At 43.0% G+C, this 23,238-nt stretch overlaps 1 protein-coding gene across 1 annotated transcript in view; it reads left to right on the top strand.

Annotated features, from left to right (window-relative positions):
• Positions 1-22,273, top strand: part of LOC8052182 — a gene marked incomplete in the record, with an annotated part of 246,952 nt that extends 224,679 nt beyond the window's left edge. The window contains 4 exon segments of the mRNA XM_042291769.1: positions 14,157-14,600; positions 17,490-17,507; positions 19,804-19,908; positions 21,968-22,273. Of these exon segments, the coding sequence (XP_042147703.1) occupies positions 14,157-14,600; positions 17,490-17,507; positions 19,804-19,895 (554 nt within the window).
• Between the last annotated feature and the right edge of the window lie 965 nt (positions 22,274-23,238).

Below are 23,238 nucleotides of genomic sequence, written 5' to 3'. Positions count from 1 at the left end.
GATAAAATTTTCCTGCAGGTGTTTTTGTCATGTTAGATGCAGTACACCGATAATATTTTCGGCGTTTTGTGTCGTCCACAACTATGAAACATAATGTGAACAGTATACTTTAGCTGGGCGCGTTGGTGATAAAGTTAAATACAAAAAAAAGTAAAACATAAAGGACAGACAAATGCGCAGTTTTTTCTCCCGTTCATATTTTATTATATCTTGCATTTAATGTGTACACTGACGCGCGAACTAAGAGAATTGCCGGGAACGATCGAAGGCTGGTCCCTCCGGCTTGCGGATGTTCATAAAGGCTTTAATTGAGATTCCCGGGTCGACGAGTGTTTCCTTTGTCTAGAACTGAAAATAGCGAGGTCGCGATGGGCCCATTGCTGGAGCGAGTCGATCCATGATTAAACTATTCGAAATCGATGCATGAGCATATTTCAGCAACACAGATTGAAGTTTTCTTTGCAACTACGTTATGTACCAATTTGCAAAATAGGAAGAACCGAGTCGCGTTGTGACGGTCAACGAAAGTTCGCCGCTCTCTGCTATCACGCAGGAGATCGCGATCAAGAAAAACCGAGAGAACTAACTTATCGAAAATTTCCAGCATCACCCGGTGGCGAAAATGAGCCTTCAACTAAGCGTTGTAGATGATATAATAGAGTTAATGTTGCCACTGCAAGGTATGAACATTAAGATAAAATAAGTCGCGAAAAGTTAAAAGCTAAAACGGCGCTTCTCAGCAGAAAACTGGAGCCCACCCTGTGGGCGTAGCCCATGTTCATCGATGTTACAGCGGTAAGCTCGGTGCGCGTTCTATTCACGAAGTGATCCGAGCACACGTGAGATAATGGTGTTGGAGAAACGTATTTTTTGTTTACAGACGCAACGCGCTGCCGCCGGATGTTTGGGCCATTTGGAAAGCGATGGAGTTTGTAGACATTGCGGCCGCCGTTGCCTTGTCGGATCCTGTGCTCGAATAAACCCTCCGATAATATTCTGCGCTTTCGGTTGTTAGTCGTCAAGCCTATTACCGAACAATGATGTTCCGATGACCAAGGGATTCTCGTCATTGATTCCGATAGCTCTATTTACATCTTGAAGTAAGACAAGATAGAGGAAACCGCGAATAAAACAACTGAACACAAGCGTGTTGAACCCCTTGGACGCCTGTGTTGAACGAACACGGGCGTCCAAAGCGTTCTTCCGGGTCTTTCGCTCGTGCCTTACCACTCAGGAAAGGAGGAAAGCGCCGGCAGCCCTCTCCCCTTTTTCTCTTGCCCTCTTTCAGTAAAACTGTATATGTAACACCTTTTTATTTGCAAACGCCACGGGGCGGTGCTCCAGTCTTTGACGTCTCAGAGAACTTCCGATTCACAAAAAGAATGAACAAAGCCCACCTTAATACCGCTGCTTGAAACATCGAAGAAACATTTGACCACCAATTGTACAGGCGAACGCCAAGTTCGCCTGTACAATTGGTGTACAATAGTACAATAGGGGACTTTAATATTGATCTGTCGGGCTCGCATCTGCTGTGCCGACAGTTCCTTGATACTATTGAATCATTCGGGTGCAGTAACGTAATTACTGCGCCAACAAGAATAATTTGGGATAGTGCAACCATAATCGATTTATGTATCACAAGTGACCTACCGAGTGAAACAATCTCTGCAATATTTTCCTGTCCAGTCAGTGATCCCTTACCTATATTTTGCATTCTTCCTTCTCAACGAAAACGAATAGACACAAAGCACTCTGTAGCTATCACAACTTGTAGGAGTATCAATGCTGCCAATATAACTAAGTTCTATAACCTTGTATGAAAGATTAATTGGGATGACTTATACGGTGAAAGGGATCCAAGTATATGCTACGACATTTTCATAACTAGGATTAAAGAAAGTTATGACGAAGCGTTTCCTTTGCGAAATGTTAGAAAACACAAAAAAATAAGAAAACCATGGATCACTTATGCATAGAAGAATAAAACGGCGAGATGAACTCTATGCTACTTTTATCAAAACAAGAGATGAGTCGGTGTTACGCGAATATAAAAAGATAAGGAATAAGCTGAACGCAGACATTAAGAAAGCACGCAAGAAGTATTACGGTGATAAATTCGCGTCCGTTTATAATGATCATAAAAAAGTATGGAACACGGTGAGGTGTCTTATCTCCCAGCCCCACAATATACTTCCAAATGAACTGGTAATTGATGGTATCTCATATTCGAATTCCTTCCTTGCTAACAAGTTTAACGCTCACTTCTTAAGTTGCGGCGCCTGCCCCACTACATCCGTATCAAGTAGTAGCTTTGAGCCTTATATGTCGCCAGCTGCAACTGCAAATTGAGTTTTCCTCTGCCCCGTGACGGAGACAGAGATAACGAGGCTCCTCCAGAGTTTAAGTAATAACACAGCGGCCGGATCAGATGATATAAAAGCGGCTCCGATTCAGGCAATTACGCACTTCATAAGCTCCCCTCTAGAATATATCTGTAACACATCGTTATTGACTGGTATATTTCCGGAAAAAATGAAACTTGCCAGGGTTTGCGTTATATGTATAGGTTGCCCACGCAATAATATAAATAACTATAAGCCAATTTCTTTGCTACCTTTATTCTCAAAACTTCTAGAGCAGGTAATGAACGTTAGACTTTCTAGTTACCTTGAAAAAAAAATAGCATAATTGTAAAGGAACAGTATGGCTTCCAGAAAAACAAATCCACGGAAAGAGCCTTGCTATATATAAAAGATAAGCTAATTAATAGTTTTGAAAATCAATTATATTCAGTAGTAATTGTTTTTGGATTTTCGCAAGGCATTTGATTCGATTAAACATGACATTCTTCTAAAAAAGCTGACGCACTATGGCATAAGGGGCATAACTCGGAACCTAATTCATAGCTATTTAACTGGACGATCACAATATGTAAAAATAAATGAGTATGAATTGTAACTAATGAAAATGAATTACGGTGTACCTCAGGGGTCAATTCTGGGACCATTACTTTTTCTGTTGTACATAAATGACATAGTAAACATTCCGCAAACTCCAGATATTATACTTTATGCAGACGACACCAATGTGTTTTTTACTGATAAGGATCTTAGTGTAATAGAAGGTTTATCAAACATTTGGTTACGCGAACTTGCGATGTGGCTAGAGCCTAGTCAAATAGAATTGAGTATTAACAAAACAAAATATGTTATTTTCAAGCCTCTGCATAAGCAACTCTGTAGTAACTTCTCGGTACAATTTAGAAACTCAGAATTAGAAAGAGTGTCCTCCCTAAAATATTTAGGTGTCTGGTTCGAAGAAACATTAAGCTGGACAGATCACACCAATCATATTCGCTCTAGCATATCCACATCTATTGGAATCTTGTATAAGCTTAAACATCTCCTTCCCTGTTGGCTTGAGTGCCAACTCTACTACAGTCTTGTGCAATCTCATTTACATTATTGCTTACTAGTTTGGGGAACTACAACAAAAACAAATCTAGACAGACTATTCGGCCTACAAAAAAAAAAAAGCTGTTCGTTGCATCGAGAACCTTCACTATACCGATCATTCAGCCCCATATTTTTGTCAAATATCGAATTTTCGATATCCATCAGCTCTTTCTTTTAAAACTAGCGATGATAATATACCGCGAGTACAGCAGTGACCAAAATGAATTTTGTGACATCTACCACCCTAAAACAACACAATATAATTTAAGAAATGAAATATACACAAAGCCCAAAATACGGACGAGTTATGGCTCCCAAGCTCTTGCGTATAAAATACCACAGCTTTTGAACGATAATCCAAAAGTTTTTGAATTAATGAGGAATGCTACTTCCCTTATTGCCTTCAAAGGTAACATGAAACGTTATATTTTACAATAGGAAATTGCGTTTTGGTTATGCATTGGGTTGAATAGCGTATAATCAGCTCTGATGACCGTTATTTGTGTTAATTCGCTAAAAGCTCATTGCTCCTGCCAGTTTGTACTTTAATAATTCATTATTCTGTAGAAGGAGTGTTTGGTTTTTCGTTTCGCACAGTGACACATTTTTTTTATAAGATTTATTGTCGTTTTTACTTGTGTTCATTTCTAGCCTGTTTTGATTCTCTGCTGAGCAATGTACAGGGTGGTGGGGCCTCGTAAGGTAAATCTGTTTACCTTTTGCCCCTCCACCTGAGACTCAAGGAGTCCAAATAAAAATTATTATTAAGTTTCATCGCCAAAAGAACCAAGTAGCGCGAGATGTGTTCAAATGTTTAAAATATTCTTGTAAACCAGCCTGTCTCCTCCAAGACGTTAAATGGCACTGCCGAAGGCCTTCGCGAAATCTGCAACTTGGTTGTCTGTGTAGCAGTTATGCTTTGTGGCACTGGTGACATAAGCAAGCTCGGCAGGCTTGCAAAGACGGGGCGACCGGAAGTCGCTTCGGACGCAAGCAGCGGTTCATGTTTGTAAACATAAAACAGTCTAATCGCCCTTTATGCTTGGCGAGAGACTCAGTGGCGCCATCTATTCGGCAGCCCCGGCACACTTCAGGTTCACGTATATATCCTAACTTTTTATTCGTCATTATATTATAATCAGAGTGAATTAAGATTGACGGTGTTATTAGTGACCATTTCCAGAAGATAGCGTGTAAACTTGACTTCACAAATACTGCAAAACTAGCCGTCAAGTTCAAAACCTGAAGTCGTCAGGGTCTATTTGCACATTGGCGCCACCACGTTGGGGTGTACTGGAACTGGGAGGTGTGCCGACCGCCTCGGCATCTCCATAGGAGCTGGGAGTTGCGTGGCCCACTTCTGCCGCGCGTGCCCGGTGTGACGCTTCCAGTCGCAGTGGGGCCAGGAGGCCGGTCGGGCAGCGTTTAGCGAGGCTGGCTTGGGGCGTGTTGGTGTGACTATTTCTTGTTTTGCGGAGTTTGTGAAGCGATCGAATACTGCGTGGCTGTACCGAAGAGACAAGAAACTCACAACGATGTCGAATACATCGAAGAAAAAAACAGAGCGGTGGTGTTTTGTGCCGGGGTGGCACGTGGGTTATAACAAATGCAAAGAGAAACGCTTTTTGTTTCGGACGGCGAGCGATGCCTCTGTTCGCGGAATGGGATTGCCTGATTTAAAGAAAAAATTCTACTGCGTCACGCCATTGCATTTATTTCTGAAGGGGGAAAAAGGAAACTGATGAGGAGAAAAAACTTCTAAGAAGAGTATGTGTCATGCATGACATGTCAGAGTGAACAAATGTCTCCAGGTGCAATTGCTCTTCAATAAAGACAACAGTAGAAGTTGCTTCCTTTATCTTGCCAGTCTCGGTGTTTATTTTTATATATTGCATACTCACTAGATGCAATCAATTCAGAAATTTCTCGGTGGATAAGCTTTGGTCAAGAATGCAGTAGTCAAGAAAAGCTGATCTATGACACACACACACACACGCGCGCACACGCACACGCAAACACACACACGCACACGCACACGCGCACGCGCGCACACGCACACGCACAAGCACACGCACACGCACACGCACACGCACACGCACACGCACACGCACACACACACACAAAGTATTGACTCGAGAACAAAAACAATGTATTTAAAGGCCTGCGAAATTTACAGTTGCTGAAAAAATAATTAAAGAGCTTTGAACCATAGCCTCCTATATACTGAAAAAACCTGGCAGATCGCCACGAGAAGCGGCTGCCGAAAGGCAAAAGGTGGAGTGGCAAACAACGGATGAGAGGAGAGCCACGTGACTGGCTCCCCGCTGCGGCGAGACGCCTCAGCACACTTCTTCCGAGCGAAGGAAGTGTGCTCCGGGTCCTCGCCGCTGATGTCAAGGTTCCTCGAGAAACGGCTCTTTGATGCCCCGTGGTACCAGATCCTCGCGCTGCCAGGCCTTTGTTTGAATCTAAAGTAGAGAGGAAAGCATCGTATATTATATCATAGTCAAACTTCTTTTTCTTAATGAGATAGACAATTATTCTTCTGTAACAGCAAAACTAAAAAGAAAAAAAAATATCGAAAGCGAGACTACAACAACTGAACGCTTCCAAACGGCATTTGCGCTTTGAATATAAGCTTCTGCCACTCCCGCAAGTCACGCTTTTTCACAAGGGTGTGAGATAGGATGGAACTCATTCTTTCTCAGAGCTGAGCAGACAAAAACAGACGCAGAATACGACCGTTTTCACGCCGAATGAAGCATCTCTGCTGCGACCGTCAGGCCTCTGTCAGTCGTCAGGCGGCCGCGCTCTGCCCGTACAGCGCCCTCACCGGCCTGCTTGCACGTCGCGACGCGCTCTCGGCCGCCGGACGGAACACCTCCCCATCCTAGGACCACCCTAACCAAGTTTCAACTCACGCGAGAAAGAGCGAATTGGGAGCATTCACTGGCGGCCATAGTTGTGCGCGCGACTGCTGAGCGCGTGCTGATGGCGAGCTTCCGCAGCTATGTTGCAACGCGGATTTAACACCTTCAGTATTGCCGGTCTTAGCGGCCTATTAATGTGAGTTCGTTTTGAGCATGCGCTCCGAGCAGCGCACTCAAATATGGCGTCCAGTGGATACCCCCTATTAGGGGCGAGATGTTTTGGTGGCGCTCTTCTATGGTTCCCTCTCGTGACGTCATTACATTGCGAACAAGTTCGATGATGGTGTTTGTAGTTAGCACGGTGGAAGTTTGAAATCATTACGTTCTCACAGCAACACGGCCAACGCCGCCAAAATTACAATGTTCAAATTCCTCTTATTTCCGTCGTAAAGAAATTTTTTGCTGACGTCGTAGTTAGCATTCGGCCAATCGTGGCAAGCCGACCACAGCGACGCTTTCGATCGCACACGTCGCCAATAGACACCTTTCGAAATACTGCCCTCCGTTGGCGGCTGAAGAATCCCTGCACAACGGCGGACTAAGACCGTAATGTCATGGCACACTTTATGCGTTTGGTTGAAGTGAAAAAAAAAAGCAAAAAACCGCACACCCAAATAAAAAGGTGGTGAGCGCAGTGACGTTGCACTTTCGACGCTGTTGATTGGCTCGTCTGCTAGTAGTGTTGGCCACGCTCCGACGTTCGCTATCTTATGGAATGACTCGCACGCTCCATGATATCAATCGTTCCGCCATTGTGCAGGGTTTCTGACCTTTTAAAAATCGGCACGCGAATTTCGAAAGGGGTCTATAGAGAGCAGGGTTCCGCCACAATGTGGCCACTGAACGAAGCGCCGAGGCGCGATTCAAGTTTTAACCAACCTATCTTTAAAGGGATACTACAACGAAATTTCGGCGCTTATTTTTTGGTCTATATGTGTTCAAAAGAGCAGTATCACATCGAACGCACCAATATCTACTTAAAAAAGTCACGAAAAGGAATTTTAAAACGAATTAAACGATTAGCAAAGAGCACCTGGTGGATGTCGCTAACGCCTCGTTTGTAATGCCCGTCTAGGAACCTTGACAGCTAGTGACGGAGGTTGTCTCGCCTCCGGGCACGAGGAGAGAAAAGGGGAAGGAGGAGCTTCCCTCTTCCCGAGAATGCCTTTCATGTGTCGCATAGGTCGCTATTGTCCTCTTACAAGATTATAGAATATTAACGCGTCACTCAAAATTCGTACAATAGCAGCCGCTTCGGTGGCTGGAACGACCAGGCCATCCTCTCGACGTCAGCCTCGCCGTAGCTTTGCTCGTCCCGAGACGACCTACGTCACGATTGCGTTGGATGTCACGTGGTCTCCGCTGGGCCTTCTCCGAGTGCTTGCCCAGAGTGGGTCGTTTATAGCAAAACATGCACCCACCAGGCTCAAAATACAAATGTACGATTGTCATTTACGGATATTATGGATCATATTCAACCCATTTTGAACACGACGGGTATATTTCAAATTTCGTTGAAGTCAAGGGACCTAAAGTCCCTTGATACTTCTTTTACAAGTAACGACAACCAATACAAATGACAAAGCACATTCCGCAGGAACAAAATGGCGGAATTCAGTTCAAACCTCTGCTGCGCGCCGCCATTCGCTTCCTGAAACCTGCACCGTCACGCAGTCGGCGCTTCAAAGAATGTCGATACTTCTAGGAAGCTCTTATCTAGAGACTTTAGGTATACCCTCTCTAACCTTAAGACCAACCGCAGTGGACGCTACAATCCGATGGGACCAATCAATCAGCGCCAAAAGTGCACCGTCACGACACTCGTTGTTTAGACTTAGTCTAGGTGGCGCAAGCTGCCACCCGTTACAAAGGGTGTAGCCATGAACATCCATCTATTTATCCTTTGTTGCTTCACTGTCGCCGACAAAACCAATCACGCACAGAGGAGAGGCCGGATCACAGCGTGATATTTCTGGGTGATTAGTTCAGTTGGCGATAGCGAACGCACAATGGCGACAAGTGCAATGATAACGCATTTTTGGTGCTATTGATCAAGTGTATTAGATTGTAGCGTCGGCTGCGGTCAGACTTGTAGTGAAACTGAGTAGGGTAATCGCCACTTCGGTGGGCTCAACGACAGCGACGCTCTCTCTTTTTTTTTTTTTTTCAACTATAAATGCGCGAGATTCGGAAATTGATGTGAGACGATGCATTTCTTTTATTCTGTATCAGGGCCTTTGATTTAGTTAACCCTAACATCTTCCAACAAATGTGAGGAAACATTTGTTGGTAACCTTTGATTTAGGCAACCCCGTAACACCAAAGGCATTATTGTGAGGAGAAGAGGTGAGTTAGGGAAAACTATGCTTATTACTTAATGTTGACCTGTATGAAATAAGGCAACGAAATTAATAAACACTACGCAAGCCGAATCAGTTAATCGCACAGCAAAAAACACACGCAAAAAAACAACAAAAAAACTCAGTCTCTCCACTTTGGTGAGGAAGGAAGACCAGCGAAACTGTACCATGGTGGCAATGAAGTAATGACCCGCCGCAAGTCGGCAAGCCAGAGTGGAAAGGCTGGAAAGGTTGGACCATCTATGAACAACGGCGGTTACCAGACAACCGGCAAGTCAGTTGTCTGGTGGCCGCTGTCGCTCCTAGATGGCGGTAGCTGTCCAGAGTTTCATGTCATCATTTGTTTGCTGACGCGTCACAGTACTGGAAAAAGTAACCCTTAACAGCTCCGCTGTAAAAAAAAAATGTTTACTGGTTGGAGCAATTGCAGCAGAAAAAAAAAAGTTAGTAGGTAATGGGCACGACACAGGCAGATTAGTGCGAAACAATGTTGCCGAGATTTTCGCTAGTATAATATGGAGCATACTATAATCTGCCTGCTGAAATTCCACATTATGGCGTTTTCTAAGTAGCTGGCCTTTGTGCGTTTTCTTTTCGCAATTACTGTGCCGGAAGAAACATTATTACCCTTCCTCGGACATTATTGCGTAGCCCCCAATTATCTTCACAACGGCCTCTGGCGTTTTTATAGTTTTACAATATTGCTGTGTTTTAATTGGATCTTCATGCTGGGTTGTTCGTTATTTTTATTTTTTCCCCGTCTCGGGATTTGAAACTATAGAACATATACGACTCCTATAATGTGTGGTTGCTACCATTATATTACGGATCACCTTTGTGCGTTACTGTTCGTTTAATAATGCGGATTTATTTCTCTGTTTAATTAAAGGGGACCTAAAGTGGCCCTTGGGAATATAACTTGGATTTTTATCGCATCCTCTAGTGTGTGCTTTTTGAATAACTTGCTGTCAGTAAAAGTTTTTATCCTCAAGTAAATGCATATATTTTAACGGTCCTCCATCTTAAACAAATTTGTGTGTGCGTGTGTGTGTGTGTGGGGGGGATTAAAGCTAACATAATTAATATACTCTCTCAGCCTCTACCCCTATTTTCAACAAGATTGTTACCAGCGGGTTAGGTACTACTTCGCGGTTGTTTTGCAATTCCACAAACCGCTAACGTTTCGGAATATTCGATTCGCACGCTTATCCATTTTCCCAACGACTTTTCTCAAGTTTTACGAAACAAAGATTGGAACAATAGTTTTTTTTTATGTAAGGAATATTTTCTATACTTAAATCTATATTTCATTAGCGAAGTTTTATTGTTAATTAAAACTGACAGCAGTGGGTACCATCTTTTCATAGTACTGTCCCCTTCTTCTCATAAAACTTAATTGAAAAAAAAAAAAAAGCGTACGCTTTATCGAAAGGCAAACTCTGGAATACATGAAAAGTTCACTCTGCACTAGCTCTGGCTGGTACGTATGTAACACGCCCTCTCAGTGAAACCGTAAGGCTCGGGGTCTTCTGTATAAAATAAAGACTGAAATTGAAATTCAATTTGTAGTAAAGCATTGGTTTGACTGTTATTATCTGGATAATACAGTGACCGGTAACTAAGTAGCGACGCCACATGGCCCCTGTGGGGATTGTTCTGGCGTGCGAGTGCCACTGCGTGTATAATATATGCAAACGGCAAATAAAAGTAATAAAACAATTGAAAGCAAAATCATGCCCTCTCCCTTAATTAAGGCACTCGACTGTTTTCTTTGCCAAAACCTTAGCTCAGACAGGAACAGCTGTTATTATTTTAAGCAAGAAGCAAAGGCACGAAAAAAAAACAACTTAATTACTGAAAACCAAACACTGCATAATCTATCTTCTAGTTCCAGACAAGAGTTATTCAACTGGGCAAAGGAAACCAGTGAAAACTAAAGAAGAAAGTGAGAGCTAACAGAAGCCTCAGGATATTCCGGATTCCGAAAATTTTCATTTTTTTTTGTTCACATCTTTACGTAATTAGACACCCATGCAAAGTAAACATGAGGGAGCGGAACTCCAACTCGTTAGCCTTTCAATTATGTGCTTTGAAGAGGGTTTTATATATTAAGTGTCGATGAAAAATGCTTCTTCAACAAACTCCCCCCCCCCCCCCCCCAAAAAAAAAGAAAAAACGAGGAAGGCGCTTTTTGGTTTCTTGCATTTTACTTTGATACGCTTTGGATAACGAACTCGTTTACGGATATAAGCACTTCATTGAATTGTTTCTTATGTTAGCGAGGGCCTCAGGTGCGCTATATCGATCGTCCATTCTTATATGTCCCGCAATGTTTCCCTGTCAATATAACACTTCATGGTTCTTGTTACGTCTTCGCCATTTATCAAGGATACGAGATGGACACCATTGGAATAAGAAAGCAAAAAGCCCCAATCTTGCAAAAAAATATTAACTTCGTATGTGAGCCAGTGTTTAACTATTAAAAATGACCATACGCGAACTTTTCCCCAGAACGCCGGAAAAACCAATTAATGCCATCTACTGAAGAAACTGCGTAAATAATGAAATCCAACAGCAAAATATTTAAACCAAAATTAATAAAAGTGTGCGCTTTAACACACAGCGTGGCTGTGCACAGTGTCAACGCGCAGACTATGTTTTGATGAGTATTCTTGGTGAACAAGGGTTCGGAAGAGAATTTTCTTTAGTGTAGCCTCCTGCGGTGCAGGTCTAGAGATAGGGTTTTTGACTTCGCATGTCTATAGATACAGTGACGTGAAGGGTGAATGCTCGAGACTATTGGGGCCGAAAATGCGGCGCTTACCAGAGTTCCCTCTTGTTGCAATTCCAGTTCTCAGAAATTCGCTGTCTTTTAGGTGTTAACTTTGTTATACCTTTAAAATCTTTGAAACCAATAAAGGGTACTAATATTGACATGAAACGTATTAGGACAGAGAAACCTATTTAAATTGCGAGGAGTATTAACAAATGAACCATAGGTATATATCCTCCGCTACTGTAAAAGCACTGCCTCTCTTCTATATTTAAGGGGGCTCAAAGGATATTAAAGGATATTTTGTACGACTCGAAACCCGAACGGTGGCAGAATTACATACTTGAATCGACTGTTTTCCTGAACCGGCACTAGAGCAGCATTGATTCGTTGTTTTGAACAAACGTTACCTGTAAACCCCTTCCGTTGATTGCCGATGATTAGGAGGAAAACTGAAGTGTCCTCGACCTCACAACCAATGATCAATCGTCCACTAAAACTACTGCGCGAAGCATCCTGACGTTTGTTTGCCACCTAAATCTTAAATGTCGAGCTTTTTTCTTTCGGATAACTATGATTAAATTAAATTGTTACCGAAGCTTGCGTTTTATTTTTATTATTCGGTTTTATCGGAAAGATCGAAACCCTGTCCATGCGTCCGATAGTATAGACTATGTGCGGAAATACTCAGAAAGTCAACGACACAAGCTGTGGAAAAAAGGGTTCTTCGCATCCGTCCTCTCTGGCGCCTCTGTGATATGAGCAGGAAGAAATAAAGATAAAATAAGACGAAGTGAAAGAGAGGAACCAAGAAAGTAAAACAAAAGTAGAGAGAACGAAAAAGGGAATACAAACGAGGCAGAGATATTTGATTTGTTCTCGATCGACGTTCAATGGTTTCGAGAACAGCTTTCGTTTCCCTTGCTAGGCGCCGCATCCTTTCACGTGATGTACTGCTCTACCTGTAGCGGGCGAGAGTGTTGGAGACTGAAGATATCTGAAGCAGCCGGCTGCCTGTCGGCAGCGTCCAAGAAATTACTTACTATATTATTTCCCTCGGGCGCTTTTTGTTCTTAGTTTCTCAGTGATGGGTATCGCGGTTTTAAGGTCCAATCTTAGCGACATCTCTTCTTTTACCAAAGCTGAATGCCGTAAGCATGAGAAAATTGGTATTAAAGGGGCCCTGCAATCATATTTAAGCGTCTACCTTTTTTGCGGTTTCCAAGTATCTTGGGGTTCGGGCAAGCCAGCGGGCACGAAGCTTTCTTTTTAGTCGAAATACAAAATATAAGTGGCGCGAACCGTTTCAATTACTGATAAAAGTAGTTTTTGTTCAGTATTTTAGATCAGAAAAGAAACAAATGCATCTTATAAAGTATGGAAACAAGAAATGACCCGTCGACATACCCGCCACCACGCGGTGGAAAAGGCGGCGCATACTAGAAAAGAGTAGTGGGATCAGGCACCGGACACGCAAAGGTCCCGGATGTACACGACGGCGCTGCGGTCGTTTATGGACTGGAGGATCCGACCGACTCCGAGCGCTCCGAAGGCCTTCAGCGAGTAGCTTTGTCTTGCCTTTTGGCCATTTCGCGGTACAACAGCGCAAAGGGACTCAAATTCTGAACTGATTTTTACCCCATGTTTGCTGTCGTTTGTGGCCAATGAAGTGTCATGCCGAATTAGTGTTTTATCCTGCAGCAAATGCAATGAGAGCCGCTGCCCGCTGTATTCAGCCTATCCAGAACACGCTTTAGTGGCGCCTTCTCGCGCCGTCGACAGGGAGTGCGGCAGCCGTGTGCGCTGGCTGAGCTCCTCTTTTCTAATTCACGGCCACTCAAGCAACCAAGGACGTCATGAGGGAGGTGGAGGTTATTTTTTGCTTGTTTTTGTAATCTTAATTTGCCTATAACTTTTGAAATAAAGCGAAATTCGAGAAACCAAAAGTTACATTAAGTTACTACGATCAGTGCGCTCAGGTTTGGTGCAAATAAAAAAGCAGTAAAAAAGTGCTTGCAGGCCGCCCCTTTAATATGATATTTCGAGCTTCGGTCTCCCTAAAATTGAGCGCTTTATAACTGTAGCGTTCCTAATTGTGTCTCGCAATGGGAATATAATCTGTACTGCTCTTTTTTTAGCCTATTTCTTTATCCCGTATGCTTGAAGTCAAACGAATAAAACGTGAGGTCTTAACATGCAAATCGAGGTCTTTGAATTTGTAATTTCAGTCAAAGGTAATAGAAAAAGAGATTGGTAGTTATATACTCCTCTCAATACGCGTTGGATTGCTAGTTGCACTGGCTAAATTGCTCATCTACGGCTGAGTCACCATACGCTCACTGAGGAAGACTAACTTCCGGTTGTATAAACATACACACAACAATTTTTGCCACCTGCATCGTCGTGTGTACTAACACGCGTCTCTGACGTCAAGGCGCTGCGGTGGCGCTGCTGTCGGCGCATGCGCAAATGCTTAACTTTGCGCGAATCTGGTTTCATCGCACGTGCAGTGTTGTACGCACCTAGTGTTGACAAACGCTGACTTGTTTGTAAACAACGTGTCGGTCTTTAAAGCGCTAAGCCCTTCCAACATTTTCTACATTCACTCGTTTTGTTTGTTTGTTTTTCTCCGCAGTTCCCGCAAAAAACTTTACGCTGACCTACGTCACGACGTCCTCCTCGTCGTCCTTGCCGACGTCGCCCTCCGTCAAGTCACGTGGGAGGATCGGATCCTCCGCCAGCACGTCCTCCAGCCCAGCTTCGGGCTCAGTTCTTGGCTCTGGCTCAGGCTCCGGCTCGGGATCCGGCTACAAGTCCGGCTCCGCCGTAGAGGTTCACTGCGGCGCCCGGGGCCTGCACCCTCGGCCGACGCTGCGGCTGTTCAGCATCACGCCGGACATGCGGCGCACGGAGGTGCAGCGGGGCCGCCCGCGCACGCGCAAGGTCAACGGCACGTACGACATCGAGCTGTCGCGGTCGTTCGGTGCCGAGCAGCTGCCGCCGGCCCTGACTTTCGAGTGCGTGCTCGAGATCCCGGGCACCGACTACGAGGTGCGCCGACGCACCGTCTACAATCCCGGTGAGCTTCTCGTCGGGAAAACACTCGAACAATGCACGAAAGCACGCAGACAAAACAAACAACAACCAAAAAATCCCACAAAACTCAGGTACCAAGTTTTTTTCTAAGCTGCAGTCACGTTTCTCTTACATCATACAGAAGACAGTCTGCATACAAATTCAAACGTAAGTCACCGCTAGATGCGTGCGTCGAATGCCGCAGGGCAATGAGTTCAAGGAGAAAACTTGGCACGTGGTATTCGAACCAGGGGTATTGCGGTGACTTGTGTTTGCAAACTTTTTTTTGTATGATAAATGAACAGTGTGAAGCCGGCTTTATGCTGCTCATTGTAGCACCTGATGGCGGCAGCACGCTTGCACAGAAAGTGTAGTATAAGTAGATAGTTTTAAAATAGGAGCCTCAACGCTTTGGCTCCCCACAAACAACTTGGGCCGTCGTACTGCGCGTGCGTACGGCTTCTGCAGATGCCCCTTGCGATGCCCCTAGCTGCTGGGGGAACCCAAAGCGTTGGGGCCAAGCATTTCAAAACTCCCTATTAAAAGCGCTAACCAAAGCGCCGCCGTAACACAGGTCAAAGCTAAAGCTCAAGCCCAGGAGACGTTTTCCCACATGTTCCAGATCGCTAAAAAAAAAAAAAAAGAAGCGTCGCGAGACAAACTGGTCTTATGTCATCACCCTGAGACAGATACGTGCACATGGGGCAACGAGCACAAGGACATGCGATTTGCGCCACACATGAGCGGATCGCATGTAGGGAGCTAGCGAGCTGCGGTGGTTTATCGCACTCAGCACTGCGTGGTGTACGTTGGAGACCCCCAGTTAGCAGTCTTAAGACACTCTGTAAATTTCTTAAGAAGAGATGAGACGCAGTACTCCATTTAATTACTAGTTATCTTCTCGCTTTCTAATGCTCAACAGAACACATTTTGCAGAAGCGATCTCCAAAAAAAGCCTCACAATGATAGTGGCAAAGAAAAGACAAAGGGGAGGACAAGTACGCCCGCTGTCATTATCTTACCTTACATCCTGCGCTAGAATTTGTCGTTTATGTTGAAGGCTTCCTGTCGGTGTGTGTCGGCTATTATATTTCGCAATATTTCAGTCGTTTGCTAAAATAAATTAAGAAGCAAAAACTGCCAGCGATTAGTTTATTCCTCTCGCCGAGTATAATTGTAGTATATGACCAGTCCGAACTTCTTTAGGACCAAATCTGAAATCAAACTACGAAAAGTCTTTGTCGAAAGTTTCCACTGTTTCACGTGGTGAAGCCACGTACTATGTACGGCTCCATTAGGTTGCACATGGTTTTGCCCCCAGAAGAGAGAAAAAAAAAAGTCCTTCCAGGGAAACGAATGTAGGGCTGTCGATTCGTGCCCCCCCCCCCCCCCCCCCCACGAACTTCAAATTTTTTCAGGCTAGATTCTGTCGGCACTTTTTTATAACTATTATCTAGAGCAGTGGTTCTCAACATTTATATTTCGCGAGCCCCTTGTGGATCGGCGGTGATGATAGAGGACCCCGTTTGTGATAAGGAGAAGGGAAATGTATAGATTGATTATGATAATAATTTAATAAATGAATATAACTAAGGGCTAGTGCGAACTAAACTTCTCTTATTGAGATACAATGAGAAAACTAACCCGAAAATTCGAACGTTTCTTCTCAATTAAAAAAAAAGACAAATTCATTGACTGGTTTGACTGATGAGACGGGGATTCGTTAACCCCTAAAATGCCCTTCGTGGACCCCCATTTAAAACCACCGATGTAGAGCATTAACGGTGTCTAATGATGTAGAGTAGAGACTCGCGTCTCCAATATGTAAATCGCTTAAAAAAATATGTGGCAAGTGGTGTGTGTTTGACAGGTTCACAATTATTTTAAAGAATTGCTAATAACCATGGGCCATGAGCTACGGTGAATCTTGCTCTTGCGTGTGTGCTTCCTTCGTGAGTGCCGAATAGGTTTTGCTATTTGCAGTTTCCGCGAGTTATGTTTAGGTGGCACTGGTTTACGAAGCATTTCTTCTCTTCTTTGTTCGAGAAAATCAATTCTGACAGCTATATCTAAACAAATGGTTTTATGCTGAGGCAGTCTTCAAGAGTCATATAATGAATAAAGATTTGTAGGACTTAGAAACGAAGAGTTCTTTAGATATGTCTGGCGCAAAGGCACTCAAAATAAATAGTTCATAAAAGTTCTTCGGGTTTTAGTAAGCTAGTAAGTTTTAGCTAAAATTAATTCAGTTTTTGTTGAAAAGATGTTCCAGCGACCTACTTCATATCATTAGTTTGGAGAGATTTTGAAAGATGCAGTTCAAATGTCGCACATTGTTTCATTTAGACGGAAAGTTAGGGCCCAAACTAGCTGGTGGCGATTGAACGCATTTTAAGACAAATGCAAGAGAGGGAAAAAATGAAGGACGACACAACAACACAAATACTTTGTGGTGCTGATGTGTCCCTCATCGTTCCCCCAGTCTCAGAATTTTGTCTCAATATAATTTTATATAATTAACCAAAGCCGGTCAAATAAACCAGAAACAGCGCTAGTACCACTGAAGTCATTAGAGCGTGCAGCGCAGCCAACGTGAACACTATAATTTAAAGAAACGAACCAGGTGATGCGTCAGCTTCATCATTACAGAAAGAAACGCAGAAAAGACAGGACAAGACACTTCTCTAAGTTCTTCTTTTCTAAGTTTAAGCTTAATCATCAACAGGTACCACCGTAGCTCAACAAAGGCCTGTAACACATCAGGAGTATATATGAATAAATTTCGGCCATGCCGACGGTTCCTTGAGACTTTAAAACGGTGGTTGCTGCGCGAAACTGGTGCGAGTCTATTGAGCTTTTAACTCTTCTAATTGTTCGGTCGTTTTCTTTGCAGGTTATCTGTTTTTAACAGGTAAGTCATTTTATTTTTATAATCTTTATCCCTTTTTAAACGTAAAACCTATGATAATATTCGATATGTCGATTTACAAGATATATTTCAACAACATTCACGTTCAACGCCAGTTAGTAGAGTGTACGGTGACGATATATTTCCGCTTGTTTGCAACATAGTGTTTTGGTTTTTAGTAGGTCCAGTACTAAAAGGAAAAGGAACTTGTATTATGGCTTTTAGCCCTGTGCCAACTTTCTGGCCATTGCGGCCACTAAAAAGGAGGCGAAATTGCTTAAATAGGTAGCTAACTGAGAAAACTTTAATTAACTTCTTTCGTTTTTTGTTAGGGAGCATAATGTATTTGGAGAGTTTATGCTCGACCGCAATACGTGCCGTGTCGTAAAAGTTTGATTAAAAATTTTGTATTAGGCAATATGGGGCAAGAAATGCTACCCTTGTAGATGGCTTGAAACCAAAATTAACTAAGTGGAGAGGGGCGTTAACGCAGCTCGCTTCGCTTGCGGAACCGGATGAGAAATTCCCTTCACTGACGCTCTTTGCTTGCTTAGTTTCGGTTTGAAGCCGTGCACAAGGCTAATATTTCTCGGCCTGTCGACGCAATCAATGCGGATTTCGTAAACAATATTTCACGGCACGCCTAGACCACATTGAGATTGATCGTCAATACTTCAAAAACATTGGTCCCCTAAACATAAAAATTTGGAAAGGATATTAAAAAGATCGAGTGTTTTATCTTGCTACTTAACTAATTTTGATTCTTGTCTAGCTTAGTCCTGGGGCGACTGACCTGGCTTTAGGAATAAAAATACCCTACGTCAATTCCTTATAAAAGTACTGTAGTGTCTGGAAAAAATTCAGAAAACCTCGTATACAAAGATCAACTGAGAGTCTTCCGCCCTAGCAGATGTTTCTTCGCTTCCTGTCATCCGTAGCTCCCATGACTTGTACTGATTCCACCAGAACAAACGCGGCTTTGAAGTTTTCTTTGGTTTTTTTTTCATTCAATCAAGTCCCCCTTTTAAAATGTGGTTACCTTCAACATCTCAAACGAGTCCCTTTCGGCCCTCTCTTAAGACCGTCCTCATGGTGCACTGCGTTCTTTCAAAGATTTTGCCCTTCACCCGCGTGCACCTTAATTCGCGTGGTTTTGGGCCCAGAGCCTCAAGCCTCAACCTGGTTTTGAGCCCTTCACGAGCAAGTGAAACAAAAATTCCTTTAAAGACGCCGCCGCCTCTCGCGATGCCTCTTTTTCGCAATTTCAGAGTGGAATCCCATTGAAGCTATGCAAACACAGCTTCTTCTGGCGCAAACGGGAGCACCTTTCAGGAACATTTGCGGCCACTAGGGGCGCCGCGAACACAAACGGACTAGGTTCAACAGGGGGGACAACTTTAAGTGCTTCATAATGATATGGACGAGTGCGGGTGCACGCATTGTTTGCAGACATCCCCGACTAAGGAAAGAATACATTTTGCAAATACATGGATTATTTGTATGTTTGTTAATCTATAGGTACAGCTCTTTTGTTCTTCTTGTGTGGAGCTGAGAGCATTCGAGTAGTAGTGTTCAACGTGGATACGAGCCATATGCTCTTTCGTCTTGTTTCATATTTGCAGGGGATCTTAAACCGAAAAAAAAAAAAAAGATGATTTTCTTGATATCACTAAAGTGCCATTCTTTCAAAGCCACTTCTCAGGGATTCTGGGAGGATAATATGTATACGGAAATGACTGTACATTTTGTATCGCGCTTTTTTATGCCAGTGTTTTACATTTTTAGAGCAGTAGAACCCCTCGCCCTTCTAGTCTCTGCGTCTTTTCATATCACACTGTCCGTCATGTGTTACGCTTAATCTAAAATATTATCCTCTTCCCAACGGCCTGCGCAGTTGTTCGCCATGCTCAAATCCAGTAGTATCCCGCCAAAGTACAGAGGTACAAATACTAGTATATTTACACGCGCACAAACATACATACGACAGTACACTTGCACGTTATTCTGTTTTGTGTAATTTCGGCTTTTTGAACCCTTACATAACTTTGCACAAGCCTGATTTAACTTATTGTGAATAGCATTGAGGTACATGCAAGGGGACAGGCATCGCTTCATACGAATAATTTAACCACACTAGCGATTTTTATTGAACACTGATTTTCCTCAACAAAGCTACGTTAGTCTAATTGCAGCAGCCTTTGTCTAGAAAAGGTTGGGTTTAATGCTATCGGAGTACGTACCACATAATACTGCACTTTCACGTGAATCCGGATGTTTTCTTTTTGTATTTATTTTCCAGATGCGTCTCCGGGTGCGAGTATGCCAAAGAGCTTAATCGTCCTGCTAGTCAGCCTCGCGCTTCTAAAAAAATATTACGCCTGCAAAAGTTGAATATTGGCCCCAGGTAAGTAGTTCTTGATGTTGTCTAACTTACCAGTCAGATTCAGTCTGCTGCTAAGCGGCTAATCATGTCGTATTACACCTGAGACTGCGGTGGAAGAAATCGGAAGAACTTTCAGTAGAAGGAACAGACACAGAGAACGTCTCAGGTGTAATACGACATGATTAGCTACCACCAGCTCGCCTGCACTCTCACCGTCTCTTCGCTAAGCGGCTGTCGTCCCGAGAAAGCTGTCCCTGTTCCAATAACTTAATTTTGATTGTTGTTTGAAAAAAGTGGAAAAAAAATGCTACTTAGTGTCTAGTACTGATATAAGTCTATTTAACAATAAAAAACAAAAACTAAAATCTATAAAACATGCTAAGAAGCAGCAAAAGACAACAACGAAAAATGCAACAAAAAAAAGTGCTTATTTGTTTGGACAGCATTAGTATACTGCGTTAGGGGGGACGACAATATTTAAGAAAAGTTTATCATAGCACATATTGTTTGTATAGTTGTCAGCCCTAGGTTGTCGCCAACGCGATTGCCTGGCTTATAGGCATTTCAGAGAGATATAATGTTGCAAAAGGCAAATAGAAAATATGATTCCTATGTAAGTCGAAGCGCTGGGCTCTTACTTATGACGAATTACACTTGTCGTTTTGGAGCGCGACGGAATATTCTGTTCTGGAGCTCGCCTATTTCACTAAGCGGTCGGGATCGAGACATACGTGTTCCATTCGTCGTTTGAGATTAGCCCCCACTACAGATCTCGATCCGGATCCGAGGAAAGTCGCTTCGCCGATTTCGGCGGATTCAACCAGAAGCCAGCCTGGCCAGCCTTTGGCGCGCTCACGTGACTTCCTTTCTCGCTGGGCATCTCGCTGATCTCACCTCTGAAGAATTCGTATTGGCCCGCTCGAGAAGTCCCACCCGCTTTACTGCAGCTTATTCTTGATGACGGTTCGTCGTCAAGTTGCTTGTATGTCCTGCATCAATTCGACTGCCTTTTTTAAACCTCCGCGGTACTGATCGAAAATCGAGACCTACTTGGACACAGTTAACGATTATTCCGATGAAGAGAGAAGTGGGTTCAACGCTCGTGCATTGAACATGTCTTGTGAGCGCCGCGATTCCGAAAACAAGTGCTTCGAGATCCGGGACCGCGGGAAGGCGATTCCCAGGAAGGTGAACGACGGGAAGGCATCCGCCGATCCCCGAAGGAGTGGTCAAGTTCCACCAGGGATCCGGAGGCGGAGCGACACCGTTCGGATCGCGAGCTTTATCTCGGATTTGGTCTACTGATCCCGGCGCGCTACAAAACGACCAGTGGAATTCGCCATTGTAAAGACATTTGTCCTGCGGAAAACACAGTTTTAGTTTTGGTGAGTATCAGGATGTTACTTTTCTGGTGCTACTGAACCGGTCAGAGCGGCTGCCTCCTGAGATCCATCACCTGCTTTTCCACTTACGAAAATGACAGACAAGCAAATTCTCGATGCATCGATGAATGAGTGGATTGATGGACAGTTACATACGGATTAACCCATTAAATCGGGCGGCGGCTTACGCCAACTACCATGTCCGTTATTTTCGTATCAGCAGCTAGCCTCATGGTTTAAAAGGAGCGCGTCATACAGTGGCTAAAATGTGTCAATACGATTAACTTTCTTTTTCTAAAAACCGTTGTTACTTTTTTTTTTGATAAATTAGTTTTTCTTGCTCTTTGAAAAGTATTTCTTTCTCAGAAGATACGATCTTTACACATGGGAGCCCAAGCGGCATCTACCGAAAAATGCTGTGCTCAATTAAAAAAAAAAAAACAGTTTGGGAACATAATTACTTACAGCAAATAAATAAAGAAGAAATGTATTTAAAATAATGTTATGTATGTTGTCGAACATTGTTGTTAGGATTACAAAATCAAATTGTTCAAAAACCCCATTGCAGGTTCTACAGAAGGGTTGATAATAACCGCTTTATATTTTATTGAGCTATATACAATAAAAAGAAAAAAAATATTGAGTTGTGAATAGTGCCGCATTTACAATTTGCAATCTTTATTTATCACTTTCTACAGGGTTGTTACCAGAGTTACCGGAGCTTGGACGACGTCTGTTCGGACATTGAAAGTTTTTGTATTTAAAGTGTACATAGTACAATATATATATATTTGTAAGTAAACTATATTCTTTTTGATGAAAGAGTGTCAATGCCTCACGTTATTTTATATGCGAAACCGATTTAATGAGAAAGTTTGCCACTCTAGTAATATCAGCATACAAGAGTTATACTATAGAATAATTCAAGATATATATGTTTCAGTTACTTGTGTATACTTTGTACAAAATTGCGATTAAATAAAAGGTTTACTCGGATCGAAGCACTGAATTGTTTTATGTTTATTTCAAGACATAACTTAAGTTGACATTTGTTCTGAAAGAGGTAGTTTGTAGATTATGAGGAGCAGCAAAAGCTCCGTACACAATTTGTAGAAACATTGCTGCCTTGATGTCGCTTGTTAAAAAAAAAAAAAAAAAAAATCATTCACAGCTATTTCGTAGCGAATTAACATGAATTCATGTCATCGAATGTAACCTGATAAATAAATTGACTTACTTCGAATAAAATAGGTACCGGAATAATTCAAATGTGGCAAGTTGAAACCACTCAATAAAGCAGGTTGCAGCAACAGGTTTCCGCCACATGTACACGTTGTCTGCTTAGATATTCAACGAGGTCGTCATATCCCGGACTCTGTAAGGTGTGTATATCTTTTTTTCTGTGTTTGTGTTAATCGATATTTGAAAGCGTAGAATGCTCTTGAAAGAAGCCCCGTACTCGCAAGGACTTCTCCGTCTGTCCGAACGTCCGTGCTTTTTCCCGCTGAGTTTAGCGAGGAATTCGAACCGGTGTCGACTTATTCACGTCGTGTTACACGTTACTTGTCACGCGACAAGTGTTTTCTCGCTCAATTTTGATATAAACTCGAATTGGTGTATATACACCAATTGACGTCATGTGGAACCGCGACCTGATATCGTGACGTCACGTCATGATATGTCGCGGCGCCATGACTGGACTTTATAACGTTCTGTCTCGTGACCACGTCGCGTGACGTCAGGTCACGTGACGTGAATTAATAAAGAGTTTGTCGCTCTTTACTCCCAAAACGAGTTTAATGTCTTAAAAGAAAATAACGATAGTGCTTTAAGTTTTGCATTCCACGCAATATAGGACTTTGCAGATAAAGTTCGCCGCCAATTTTTAAATAATTACGAGTCAACATTCATGCAAGTATGATTTTTTAAATATTGTATTTATTCCACCAGTGTACCGGGGAGACGGACG

Source organism: Ixodes scapularis, unplaced genomic scaffold, assembly GCF_016920785.2.
Source record: "Ixodes scapularis isolate PalLabHiFi unplaced genomic scaffold, ASM1692078v2 PGA_scaffold0__279_contigs__length_252992795, whole genome shotgun sequence".
In the NCBI taxonomy this organism is placed as follows: Eukaryota; Metazoa; Arthropoda; class Arachnida; order Ixodida; family Ixodidae; genus Ixodes; species Ixodes scapularis.
Note: the sequence above shows the minus strand (reverse complement) of the source record. Positions and strands in the feature narration are given on the sequence as shown.